The 13637-nt window shown below is 37.7% G+C and overlaps 1 protein-coding gene, 1 non-coding gene and 1 pseudogene across 2 annotated transcripts; all 3 read right to left on the reverse strand.

The window, feature by feature from the left end:
* Positions 1-1023: 1023 nt before the first annotated feature.
* LOC119519357 lies at positions 1024-1680 on the reverse strand (annotated as a pseudogene).
* Positions 1681-2160: 480 nt separating this feature from the next.
* Positions 2161-2265, reverse strand: LOC119528296. The gene has a single exon (XR_005215612.1). It is a non-coding gene; the product is annotated as a U6 spliceosomal RNA (small nuclear RNA).
* Positions 2266-2652: 387 nt separating this feature from the next.
* On the reverse strand, positions 2653-5750 carry LOC119519366 (deoxynucleotidyltransferase terminal-interacting protein 2-like). Its single transcript, XM_037816947.1, has one exon. The coding sequence runs from the start codon at positions 5748-5750 to the stop codon at positions 3408-3410; it is 2343 nt and encodes a 780-aa protein (XP_037672875.1). The 3' UTR covers positions 2653-3407.
* Between the last annotated feature and the right edge of the window lie 7887 nt (positions 5751-13637).

Below are 13637 nucleotides of genomic sequence, written 5' to 3' on the forward strand. Positions count from 1 at the left end.
ATTTCCAACATTTTAACCTTGCTTGTTTGTACTCTTAAATTCTCTTCTTTTAATTCCCCTCCTATCACTCATCCATGTGAGCACTTGGTTCTGCCTTTCCTGAGACTGAGTAGGCTTCTTAGCCTTCCAGTCGAGCTTCAACTTTGAGCTGTACCTGCATGCAGTGGGGACTTGCTGTTTCCCTGGTGCTCCAATTATAGCCTGATTTAGCAGTTATTCCTCATTCCTAGCATTCTCTGAGCTGTGACCACAATTCATAAGAAATGTTCTAACTTCCTAATTATTTATCCTAGCAGTGTACTTAATGCCCTTTCATAGGAGCACCCAGATATTCTTGGTGAAGAGTCATCATCACAACCTCCATCAGCTCTCTGAGCAGGAGGAGTGAAAAAGAATGAGAAAATTTTCCTGACACTTTGTTAGCATGTGCATTATAGGATAAATCCTACTATGTAATCATTTTAAATCTTAAAATATAGTATTAACTTTTAAAACCAGCATAAAAAGGGTTGAAAGGAAAGTTTTTATAGTGATTTTTATGTGAGTTATTGGAGAGATATATTTGAGCATCTACCCTATTTTTAGAACAGATAAAAGGCACAGTCAACAATGGCATACAACTATCAAACTCAGTGTCCGAGGAAGTGTCATTGAAGAAATCACAACTTCCTTTAAAAATCCTTCTGCCAGCACTTTCAAAACAAAAGGCTTTGGGGATGCCAGAAGAAAATGCCATCAGTTTTTATGCCGGAAACCTCAGATCTTTCTATGCACTTCTTTCTATGATCAAAGTTGTATACTTATTCAAACGAAAGGGTTTATTGCTAGTGGGCAATAAGGTCAGTAAGAGCAGTTATAGCAATATAATCTACCAAAATACTACATTTTAAAAGCAGCTCATTCCAAATTCTTTACGTCTTCTTAAATCGCGGGCATTCTGATGCCACCAGAAGACCACACTGAATAATTTTTCATACCTTTCTTTCCGGCGGCATTGACTTTGTTTGCATTTCTTTTGCTTCTTTAGAACATGCAGTTCATGCATTTGACAGCTTTACTGCCATAGTCGCTGCACTCTGGGCCGATGCACTTGCCAATCCACAGTAGTATTTGGATTATTCCATGGGCTTACAGGATATTTTACATTGATTATGGACATGCAGTCACCAACAATAAACAGCACACGTGTTCTTTGTTATTGGAAAAAGGTGCATGGACATTGTTCCCAGAAATAGACATATTTTGTTGGTTAGGGCTGGTTCACAGTTTTCAAAAAGGCAATCAGGTTCTCAACATGTGCAAGTTCTTCCGCAACAGGAAAGGAAACGATGTTCCAATTCAACTGCAAGTTCCCTTCTCTGAGTGCCCGGAAGAGAGAAAGGATTGGCTCGTACAGTTACTCCATGGTGCTTTTGGAAGTTGAGGTGTGTGACTGTAATTTTGAGGATTGCACAAACCAACAGAATCCAGCACACATACTAAAGAGTACCTAAACAATGCATACAACTCTTTACAACAAGAACAAGTTCCTTCTCCAGGCCAGCACTGGCGGCGTTGCTGAAAGAGGCATTTACTCACATCACTAGCACAGAGCTCTTTGTTACAACTCTGTGACACAGGGAGCCTGGTGAGGAACATCAGGATGGTTAGAGTAAGCATAACAACATGGCGTGCCTTCATGTTTCCTCAGAGAAGACAACCTGTAACTCCCAGGAAGGACGTGCTGTCGCTGCTGGACCTGGGCATCCACTTGCAGTCTGGCCCAGCTGGGGCCTGCAGGTCACCCAGGGAGTCCAGGCCACGCCTCCGGGCCTCCTTCCACCCCTTCCTTCCACGCCGCGTCCACAAGCCCAGGCACCTGGAAGACCAATGCCTGTCCACCTCTCTCCTGCCTCTGCACCTCTCTGGCAGGCATTCCACAATGGGCGTATGGTGCCCTCCCTCAGCTCTCTGCTGCAGCCAGCTCCCTCAGGGAAGCATCGCTCACTCATATGTGTTTCCTTTTGAGAGAGATTTGGTAGTTTGTGCACTTCAAATAATTTATCCATTTCACCCAAGTTGTCAAATTTATTGATATAAAGTTGTTCATAATATTTTCTTATGATTTTTTCTGTTTTTGTTTTTTATTAGAGAAGTTGTGGGTTTATAGAACAATCATGTAAAAATACGGAAGGTCTCATGAATTTGCAGGTCCTCCTTGCTCAGGGGCCATGCTAACCTTCTCTGCATCATTCCAATCTAAGTATATATATTGCCAAAGAGAGCGCCCTTATGATTTTTTTTTTTTCACTTTTACTGTTTTATTTAATTCTTATACTGGTCTTATTTTACCCAGTAGAAAACAAAAACATCATATTCTTGAAATAAAAGGAGAGTAGACATAGATGCTTCCCTAATTCCAACTATAAATGTCATCAGTTCTGCTATTTGTAGGTTGCTTGTGACCCCAAGCACTATATATAAAAAATGAGATTTCACAAGAAGCATTAATGATCAAATACCCACATTGGGTACCAGAAAGGCAGCTTTATCAGGATCCTTATTCCATGGAGACAAGCTGACCAAGTCAAAATTATATTGTTTTAATTGTATTTTTCTTGGAACACAACATTTTATCTGGATAAAACAAATTGCTCTCCTGTTTCACAGTTGCCAAGGAAGGAAAACAGCTCTTCAGCTGTTGTTTCTACCTTCTGTCCAAACTTTCTAGGTGGTTTTCTTTATCTTTTAAGTCCTATTTATACTCCCCAAGCTTCATTTAGTCCTTTGGTCTTTAGCTAACATGTATTTGCTCCAAGAATACTTTTTATCATTCCTTTGCTTTCAACTGTCACTTTTATGAGAAGCAGATCTCTAATGCTCCAAGAATACTTTTTATCATTCCTTTGCTTTCAACTATCACTTTCATGAGACACAAATCTCTAAATTTCAAACTCACCAACTTTCTGGCTCTGAATTCACAGCTGACTAGAGGGCATTTCATATCCAACAACCACCCCCTCAAGAAACACACATACTATAAGCCATACATTAATTATGATACTTATATAGCTATGATTTTTTTTAAAGTTCTTTGAACATGCTAGCAAACTTTATGCTTTCTAAACATCTTTTAATTCAATTTTCTTTAAAATTGAAAACTTTACAAAAATGTTAATTATCTTACAATGTTTAATGTTCCTTTTCCTTTTTTCCACTTAAATATCTAAAGCCCAGGTGAGTCTCTTGTAAATTCACCTATTTTTATCCCAGGAGACATGTGATTCTCTCTCAAATGAACTTTTTCCAAACAGAAATCCCTATACAAACAGGGCCAGTCTATTTTAAATTATGTAATGGTGTTAGTTTTTAAAACATCTTTGGCAAATAAAGGGAGATGTAAAACATCATGATTTGCTTGGTGAATCTTAGTTGCGAAATTTCTTCTTCTTTCGAAATTTCTTTCCTGCTGCATTTGCTGCTTTTTCAGCCATGATCTCTGAATACTTCCTTCGGTTATACCTTCTGAACTCAGAATCAGCCAGCAGTTCTTCCACAATAGTTCTTTTCCTTTGCTTCTTGGGAATTCGTGAGTGGTAGAAGTCAGCTGGATTGTCAACAATGGTTCCAATCTGGAAATACTTGGGGAAGCCGTCTCTATCATTCTTCTTATAAAATCTTTTTGGGTCCATGCTGGCTCTCATCTTCAGTGCTTTGAGATCATTTTTAAGTTGATCTGTCAATTCTGGAGCTTTCATACCAAACCAGCCATCACCTGCTGTTTTTTGTCGCTCTTTTCTGCGTTTTTTCTGAAGTTGAAACTTGGATTCACTATATGGTGGGACACAGTCTTTTTTTTCAAAATCAGGAGTAATGATGGTTTTCTGCAGAAGCTCATTTTTCTTCTTCTCCTTGATCTGTGTTGGGGTTTTCTTGTTAGACTTTATTTTGTCTGCATTGAAGTTAATATATAAACCACCCAACTGCTTGATACTCAGACCAGGATCTATGCTGCTGCTTGTCAACTTTAGAAGTTTAGATTTTGTGTTATTCAGTATGTCCTCTTCATCACTGAGCTCATTATTTTTACTTATGTCATAGTCTGATGGATCTTCTTCACTTTTTTCATCCTCTTCTTCCTCCTGCTCTTCTTGTTCTTTCTCAATGGCAGCCTCACTTGCCTTCTCTTCCTCTTCCAAGTAAAAATTTTTATCAACACTCAATCCAGGAGTTGTGTCAATTACAAACAATGCATTGTCACGTGACATATTTCCTGAGTCGCTATTCGATGACTCCCTTTGACTACCATTTTCAAGAAAACACACGGTGTCCTCTTCGTTCTCACTGTTTTCAGAGTGCTGGCTTTCATCACTGCTGAGAACTAATAAAACAGAATCATCCGTATCCTGAGATGTGTATAATTTTGTACTATATTCATAATCTGCTTTCTTTTCATTGTTTATGTCTTTGGTAACACCTGTAACTGTGCAGTCTTCTCTCTCATTATCACTATTACCACCATCATCACACTGCACCAAGTCACTTGTTTTTAAGGTGTGTTCTTTCTCTTCATCCCATCTGTCTACTTCCACAACTGCAAATGTTCGAGCTAATGATTTCATTATAGCCTCATGGTTCAGATATGCGGACTCTGATGTGGTTTTGTTAGTTCGGGGGGTTGAATGACTTTGAGAGGCGAAACGCTGAAGTCCAGTGTCCTGAAGTTCAGACAGACTCTTCAACTGAGAACTTTCCTGATTAGTTTCTTTTCCCTCATCTATTATTCCTTTAGCTTCTTCATCCAAACTCTTAGAATTCTGCTTTGTTATTTCTTTTAGAGCTGTAACATTGGCCCTTTCGCCCTTACTTACATTAAAACTTGGACGTTTTTGCACTGTTAGTATTTTTTCTGAATTTCCATGGAAGGAATCATCATCAAAATTATTGTAAGTTTCATTTTTACAGAAGTCTGTCTTGTTTATTTGAGCAATAGAATTTGCTAGTAACTGAGAAGTTTGTCCGGTATCTGAATCCTCTGAATTCATAAGTGTAGCTGTGATTTGCTTTTCATTTTCTGGTATACTCTCAGAATCTTTCTCCTCAATCTGTGCCTCTAATTTCCCCTGCATACTCCTGGTTGTTCTCCCAGTTGCAATTCCTGAAAATGGAGAAATGTCTGAGCATGAAGACTCAGCATCAGAAATATCTTGTGTGTGTGATTCTTGGCTTGGATCTGTTATGAATTTAGCCTTATACTTTCTGGTTCTTGTAGTTACTACTGTGCAAGGCACAATTCTAGAAATACCTGAAATATGAGATTCTGCTTCAGAAACTTCTTTAGTATGTGACTCATTTATGGGAGTTATTTTCAGTCTTTTCCTAACACTGGACACAGGGGTGTGTGGAACTAATATCTGCCTTCTCCTAATTACTCTTAAAATGTGATCCTGGAGCTCAGACACAGAACAATTTGACTCTGCTTCAGAGGTCTCCCCATCAGTAGCTGGTTCAACAATCATCTCTGGTAAGGAGGCCTCAGTTCTGCTTTTCCTCTTTCCAGTTTTACAAGTTCTAGGGATTAGACTTTGTTTCTGGGTAGTAGGTGATTCAGCAGTACTAGGGACATGGGACTGGGATTCCTTCTTGCTTTCTGGATGCTCTTCAATTTTACTCCTGGTAATTCCATCTCCAGCAGACTTCTTCTGTGGCGAGCTTTCAGCGGCCGAGATCGAGATCAAGGCCCGAGACCTCGCTGACCTAGTGACCACCATCTTCCCAGCTCCTGCTTCCCCAGCACGCACTGCCCCTTATGATTTTAATGTCTATATGATCTGTAGTGCTGTCTCTTCTCATTCCTGATTTGGTAATTATCTTTTCTTTTTTCCTGATCTGTCTGCCTAGAAGTTTATCATTATTTATTGATCTTCTAAAACCACCAGCTTTAGGATCATCAATTTTTTTTGTCTTTTTGGTTTTTTGCTTGTTTCTATTTTATTTATTTCTGTTCTTTATTTCTTCCTTCTGTTTACTTTAGATATAATTTTCTATTATTTTCTTACCTTCTTAAGGTGACAGCTTAGGCTATTGATTGGAGACCTTTCCTCTTTTCTAGCATAGCCATTTAGTTCTATAAATTTCAGAGTTTCTCACAAATTTTCATATGTTGTGTTTTCACTTGCAATGAGTTCAAATTACATTCTACTTTCCCTTTTTAGTTTTTCTTTGAACCATGTGTTATTTAGAAGTGTGTTATTAGTTTAAAAATACAAGGTGGTTGTAGTGTATTGAGTTATGTACCCCAGGGCGGGGGGGGGGGGGTTGCGGTTCTTAATCTTACTCCTTTCCCATGGTGTGAGCCCATTGTAAATAGGATCTTTTGAAGAGGTCGTTTTTAGTTACAGTATAGTTAACTGAATTAGAGTAGGTCTTAATCATATTAAGGGAAGGTTTATAGAGAAGGCCACAGGGAGAAAGCCACGGGGAGGAGTCAGACACTGAAAGTCAACAGAACACAGATGAGAAAGGAGAGGACATTGCCATGTGATGGAAAGCCAAGGAACTCACGGATTGCCAGCCAGGCAGAATGCTATGGCTCAGGAAGGAAGAAAGGTTTCTAGCCTCTGAAACCAAGAGCCAATAAATTCCTGTTGGTATTTGTTATAGCAGCCAGAAAACTAAGGGATTTTCTGTATATCTTTCTGTTATTGATCTCTAACTTAATTTTGGTGATCACAGAACACGTTTCTTATGATTTGAATCTTTTTTTTTAACATTTATTGAGATTTGTTTAAAGCCCAAAATAAAGTCTGTCTTCTAAATGTTCCATGTGCACTTGAAAAAAAAATCTATTCTGCTAATATTGGACATAGTGTTCTATAAGTGTCAATTAAGTCAAGATGATTAATAGCATTCAGGGCTTTTGCAGGACATCCATGCCATCAAGGTTAGAGGCAATGATAACTGACATGAGTTTCAGTCTATCCTTGTGGGCTCCAACTTGTGCTTGTGTTCATTTCTTTTTTTTTTTCAATCTTTTTTCTCTTTGTGTTTCATGTTGAATATTTTCTATTGTTATGCTTTCAAGTTCACTGATATTCTGCAGTATCTAATTGGCTATTAATCCCATCCAATGTATTTTTCATTTCAGACTTTCCTTTTTGTCTCCAGAAGTTTTCTCTAGGACTATTTTATATCTTCCATGTTTCTCTTTAACATGCTCATGCTTTCTTCCATCTTCTTGGACATATGAAATATAGTTATAATAATTGTTTTAATATCCTTGTCTATTAATTCTATCACTTGTGTCATTTCTTGGTTTGCTGTCTATTAATCAACTTTTCTCCTCCTTTGCTGGTTTAGAAGAAGCAAGTGCCATATTGTAAGCTGCCAGATGAAGAGGGACACTTGGCAAGGAGTGGAAAGCAGTCTCTGGATGACAGCCAGCAAAGAAGTGAGGCCCTCAATCTAGCAGCCTCAAGGAACTAAATGTTGCCAACAATTTGAGCTTAGAAGGGAATACTTATCCAGTCAGGCTTCAGATGAGATGGTAGCTCTTGCAACCACCCTGACTAGAGCTTTGTGACACCCTGAAGCAAAGGACCCAGCTAAACCATGCCTGGACTTCCATGAGATAATAAATGTGTGTTGTTTTAAGCCACTAAGTTTGTGGCAGTATTTTTACTAGTGTTAAGTAAAATAAAACGGCCTCCTGCACTGGATGTTGCTGAGAGGAACCACTATCCAAGGAGGGTGCTACCAGAAGACAAAAACAATTGACCTGCAGGGGCTTTCTGAGAAAATGGAACATGGAATGTATCCTACAGAATTGCAGATTCAGCAACAACTGCTGATAAACCAGTTTTGGTCCAGGAGAGATAGCTTATCAGACTGGACAATGTACCATGCTAATCGATGTATATCTGCTCCCCATTTTGTAAGACCTGCCTATGTAAAATGGAAACTTAACCTTCAGCCAATCAGAATATTTCCTCACTTTCTTCCTCATTTGCTCTATTTGAGCTTCTCTTTTCTTTTGACTCCCTTGCTAGAGCTCTCTTCTGCTTTCTGAGTGGGATGCTGCCCAATTCATGAATTGCTCAATATAGCTGTGGTATCCTAAATTACATGAAAAGGTTTTCTTTTATCACTAGAAAAAGACATCTACAGGCATACCTCCTTTTATTGCACTTTTCTTTATTGTGCTTCCTACATATTGTGTTTTTACAAATTGAAGGTTTGTGGCAACCCTGCATCGAACAAGTCTGTCGGTGCCATTTTTCCAACAGTATATGCTCACTTCATGTCTCGGTGTCACATTTTGGTAATTCTTGCAATATTTCAAACTTTTTCATTATTATTATATCTGTTATGGTGATCTGTGGTCAGTGATCTTTGATGTTACTATTATAATTGTTTTGGGGGCACCATGAACCACACCCATACAAAACAGCAAACTTAATTGATAAATGTGTGTTTTCTGACTTTTCCGTCAGCCAGCTGTTCTCCATCTGTCTCCCTCTCCTCAGGCCTACCTAATCTCTGAGACTCATCAATATTGAAATTAGACCAATTAATAACCCTACAATGGCCTCTAAGTTTTCAAGTGAAAGGAAGAGTCACAAATCTCTCACTTTAGATCAAAAACTAGAAATGATTAAGCTTAGTAAGGAAAGCATGTCAAAAGTCAAGATAGGCCAAAATCTAGGCCTCTTGTGCCAAATGGTTAGCAAAGTTGTGAATGCAAAGGAAAAGTCCTTGAAGGAAATGAAAAGTGCTATTCCAGTGAAGACACAAATGATAAGAAAGTGAAACAGCCTGATTGTTAATATGGGAAAAGTTTCAGTGGTCAGGATAGAAGAGCAAACCAACCACAACATTCCATTAAGCCGAAGCCTAATCCAAAGCAAGGTCTTAACTATCTTCTTGGTTAGGAAGCTGCAGAAGAAGAGTTTGAAGCTTTCAGAGGTAGGTTCATGAGTTTTAAGGAAAAAAACCATCTCCATTACATAAAAGTGTAAAGTGAAGCAGCAGTTGCTGATGTAGAAGCTGCAGCAAGTTATCCAGAAGATCTAGCTAACATAATTGATGAAGCTGGCTACACTAAACAACAGATTCCCAATGTAGAAGAAACAGCCTTATATTGCAAGAAGATGCCATCTGGGACTTTCATAGCTAGAGAGAAGTCAATGCCTGGCTTCAAGGCATCAAAAGACAGGCTGACTCTTGTTCAGGACTAACACAGCTGATGACTTTAAGTTGAAGCCAATGCTCATTTGCCATTCTGAAAATCCTAAAACCCACAAGAATTATGCTAAACCTACTCTGCCTGTGCTCTATAAATGGAACAACAAAGCTTGGATGATAGAATATCTATTTACAACATGGTTTATTGAACATTCCTAGCCTACTGTTGAGACCTACTGCTTGGAAAAAAAACTTCCTTTCAAAATATTACTACTCATTGCATTGCACCTGGTCACCCAAGAGCTCTGATGGAGATGTACAATGAGATTCACATGGTTTTCATGCCTTCTAACACAACATCCATTCTGCAGCCCATGGATCAAGGAGTCATTTCAACTTCCAAGTCTTATTATTTAAGAAATACATTTTGTAAGGCTATAGCTGCCATAGGTAATGATTCCTCTGATGGATCTGGGCAAAGTCAATTGAAAACCTTCTGGAGGGAATTCACTGTTCTAGGTGCCATTAAGCACGTTCACAATTCATGAAAGGAGGTCAAAATATCAACATTCACAGGAATTTGGAAGAAGTTGATTCCAGCCCTCATGAACGACTTGAGAGGTTCAGACTTCAGTGGAGGAAGTAGCTGCAGATGTGGTGGAAATAGCAAGAAAACTAGAATTAGAACTGGAACTTGAATGACTGAATTGCTGCAATCTCATAATAAAACTTGAATGGTTGAGGAGTTGCTTCTTATGGATGAGTAATGAAAGTGGTTTCTTGAGATGGAATCTACTTCTGGTGAAGATGCTGTGAACATTGTTGAAATGACGACAAAAGATTTAGCATATTACATAAACTTTGTTAATAAAGCAGTGGCAGGGTTTGAGAGGATTGACTACAATTTTGAAAGAATTCAGCGGGTGAAATGTTATCAAACAGCATCACATACTACAGAGAAATATTTTGTGAAAGGAAGAGTCAATCAGTGTGGCAAATCCTATTGTTGTTTTACTTTAAGAAATTGCCACAGCCACTCCATCCTTCAGCAACCACCACCCTGGTCAGTCAACAGCTCTTGACATCAAGGCAAGACCCTCCACCAGCAAAAAGTTTATGACTTGCTGAAGGCTCAGATGATGGTTAGCATTTTTTAGCAGTAAAGTATTTTTCAATTAAGGTATGTACATTGTTTTTTTAGACATAATGCTATTGCATACTTAATAGACTACAGTATAGTGTAAACATAACTTTTATACACACTGGGAAAGCAAAAAAAATTGTGTGACTCTATTGTGATATTTGCTTTATTGAGGTGGTCTAGAACCAAGCATACAATATCTCCAAGGTATGCCTTTAATACAGTCAGTTATACACATCTTTTAGTGTCAGGACTGAAAGAACTCAGTCCTTTTCTATCTTTTTAAACTATAATATCCATTAAAATCAAGTATGGAAATCAACTTAGAACTAGATTTTCTAAGTACTGTTTCACAAACTATTAAAGAAAGATTTTTAAGAAGGCTGAATCGTGTTCAGTCTCACTGCTCTTAATAGAAAAGAAGAAAATGCTTTTCTGTTTTGTTTTATTAATTTTTTAATATTAGTTTCTTTTTTCTGGTTTTTAAATTTTTTATTGGGGTAACATATATGCAAAGTTTCCTATTTGAACTGCTTTCATGTGTACAATTCAGTGATATTAGTTACACTCACAATAGTGCACTATCTTCTCCACCATCCAATTATCAAATCAGAATTTCTGTGGTTTAGGCTGTTACTGTTTTTAAAGCTCTTCAGGTGATTCTAACGGGCAAGCAGGGTTGAGAACTACTGCCTTTGAAATAGGCAATTGTGTTTGAAAAGTTCTCTGTAAAAAAAGACCCAGTTGGAAAAACATCTGATTGGGGTGTAATTCGCTGGCTAAACCCAATTCCTGGAAGCCCTGAAACTGACCCCTAAAGGAAATATAATCCAGATCACAATGTGTCCAGCCAGTATTCACTTCTCTCCTCTTATCCAAAATACAGCTGTGAATATTAGATAAAGGTCAAAACCAATACATGTTTTAGATGCAAAGTGGCCTTCAACCAAGATTCATGAAGTTTTAAGTTATTAGAGAAGTAAGGAGAATGGAGGACTGTGAACTTTGAGTCCATTTCTGTCCTGGTTTATAAATAAGCTACTTTACTTAGCCTTTGATTCTCTGTTGATTCGCTTGCCAAATTATTATTTACAAGACTGTAGAATAATTGAACATCTTTAGGCTGGATGCCAGAAAAGAAGCAGTAGGTACTCCATATAATTTGCTGTCTCTCTTTCTTTGCTAACATCAGAAATTCTGTTTACCTCTACCTCTGACAATTCTAAAGCAAATTTTCTACCCAAACCTAAAAGCAGGTTCTTATATCAAACCATCATTCTTCCCTACTCCTCATTTCCAGCCCAAACTATTATTACTCAGGAGAAATGAATAGAAGAAAAACACAAATAAATAATGAGTTTCTTATTAATAAATTCAGGATATTTCTTTGTGAAATAAGCTACTTAATTAGAAAGTTTCCATTCTCTAGTCCTTAACATAAACTTACAAGGAAAAGCCTTTTATTAGCTAAATTGTATTAACAATTTAGAATCTTCTTCAAATGATTTATGTTCCAACCCAGTAGAATTTTGCCTGCCTGGTACCCAGATTGTGGTCTCTGAATGTCATTTACCATTAAATGAATCTAGAACTCCTTTGAGAAATGGCTGATTCCAGGCTTGAGACAGGAAACATCAATATGAGCCTAAAATATCTTGTTATATTTGAAAATAAAAAACTATCAACAATTAATGGTGTGGTGACAGCATGATTGTGAAAACCTTGTGGCTTACACTCCCTTTATTGAGTGTATGGATGGATGAGTAGAAAAATGGGGACAAAAACTAAACGAAAAATAGGGTGGAATAGGGGGGTGACTTGGGTGTTCTTTTTTACTTTTATTTTTTATTCTTTCTGGTGTAAGGAAAATGTTCAAAAATTGATTGGGGTGATGAATTCACAACTATATGATGATACTGTGAACAACTGATTGTATATCATGGATGATTGTATGGTATGTGAATATATCTCAATAAAACTGAATTAAAAAAAAAAAGACTAATGGTGTGTGTCAAAATGACACAGGAGACAACTAGAAAGGGATTCCCATTAGCCAAACAATTTGAGTATCAAAAAGAATAATGACTACAATGAATTTATGCAAGTCAAATATATAAAATTCCATGGTTTCATAATGATACTAGAGTGTACTTTTTAGTCACCTTTGAAGGTTGCTAGGGCACTGATTCATTACTCTGAAAATTGATAATTGAAAGCATCAAGGTTCTATCCTGTCTTTACTATACAGACTATATTTCAGGGTAATCAAAGAGATGATGAGGGAAAGTTCTTTAAGAAGAATCATTGATAATAAATGCATGAGAAATGAATGAAGGAATTGAAAAGATTATTATTTTGCAAACCCTAATGAAATAATGAATTTGGCAATTATCTGGATAACTTTACGTATGTAAAATGATTTGATTACAACAACCGTAGGAGGCAGGGACTTTTCCTATTTGCTAAGAGGTACAAAAAGTGGTTTAACATCCTCTCACATAGAGTCAGTAAAATGTAATGTTTTGGGGTTTTCTACAGGGGCAGAAATTAATTTTACCTCTATAGGACAAAATGTATATGCATTTCTATGGAAAAGAATTCTTTAAATACTATTAGTTTTCTTGTAATATAGCCTAGCCAATAGAAAGTCAAAGTTCCGGATAAAAGCAAATAATCCTTGGTGTGCCCAGCATTACCCAGTAATCTCTTGTCCACTTCCAAGTCTTTGACTATTTTTTCTGACAATGGGTCCTGCTAGCTATTTTCTCTTTTCCTTCCTTCCTTCTTTCCTTCCTTCCTTCCTTCCTCCCTCCCTTCCTTTTAATGAAATAGAAAAAAAAGAAATTTAGTGCACTGTTGGTAGTGAGTATAAACATTGTTTTGTGAACTTTTTGTTTCAGATATAGTCACCTCTATACACATATGCAGTATTGAGATTCATTGTTCATTGTGGCCTTAGATCCTACTAATTGTGAGGTTCAACAATGAAAATATCTGGACATTTACACTTCTTCCTTGCCCTCAATATAGGTCGGATTCAGTCATGCAGACTCAGAAAATTATCTGAGTAATGGTAAAAAATGCAGAAAAACGCCGTGTGAGATTGTTCATCTCTGTAATTTCCGAGGTCCGCTGACTGCCTAGAACGCCACTTGACTGGAGGAAACGTAGGCACTGGAAAGGGTTTGCAGCGGGAATTTTTCAGCCTGGATATAGCCTCTGGGGTATAGCTACCATCCCTCCGCTCCGGCAATGCAATATTGAGAAACGCCTGCAGGCCCCGCCACACGCAAGCGGAAGAGCACTGCGCACGCGCACACGAAGACCGGACCCT

This window comes from Choloepus didactylus, chromosome 2 (genome assembly GCF_015220235.1).
Source record: "Choloepus didactylus isolate mChoDid1 chromosome 2, mChoDid1.pri, whole genome shotgun sequence".
Taxonomy (NCBI): domain Eukaryota; kingdom Metazoa; phylum Chordata; class Mammalia; order Pilosa; family Megalonychidae; genus Choloepus; species Choloepus didactylus.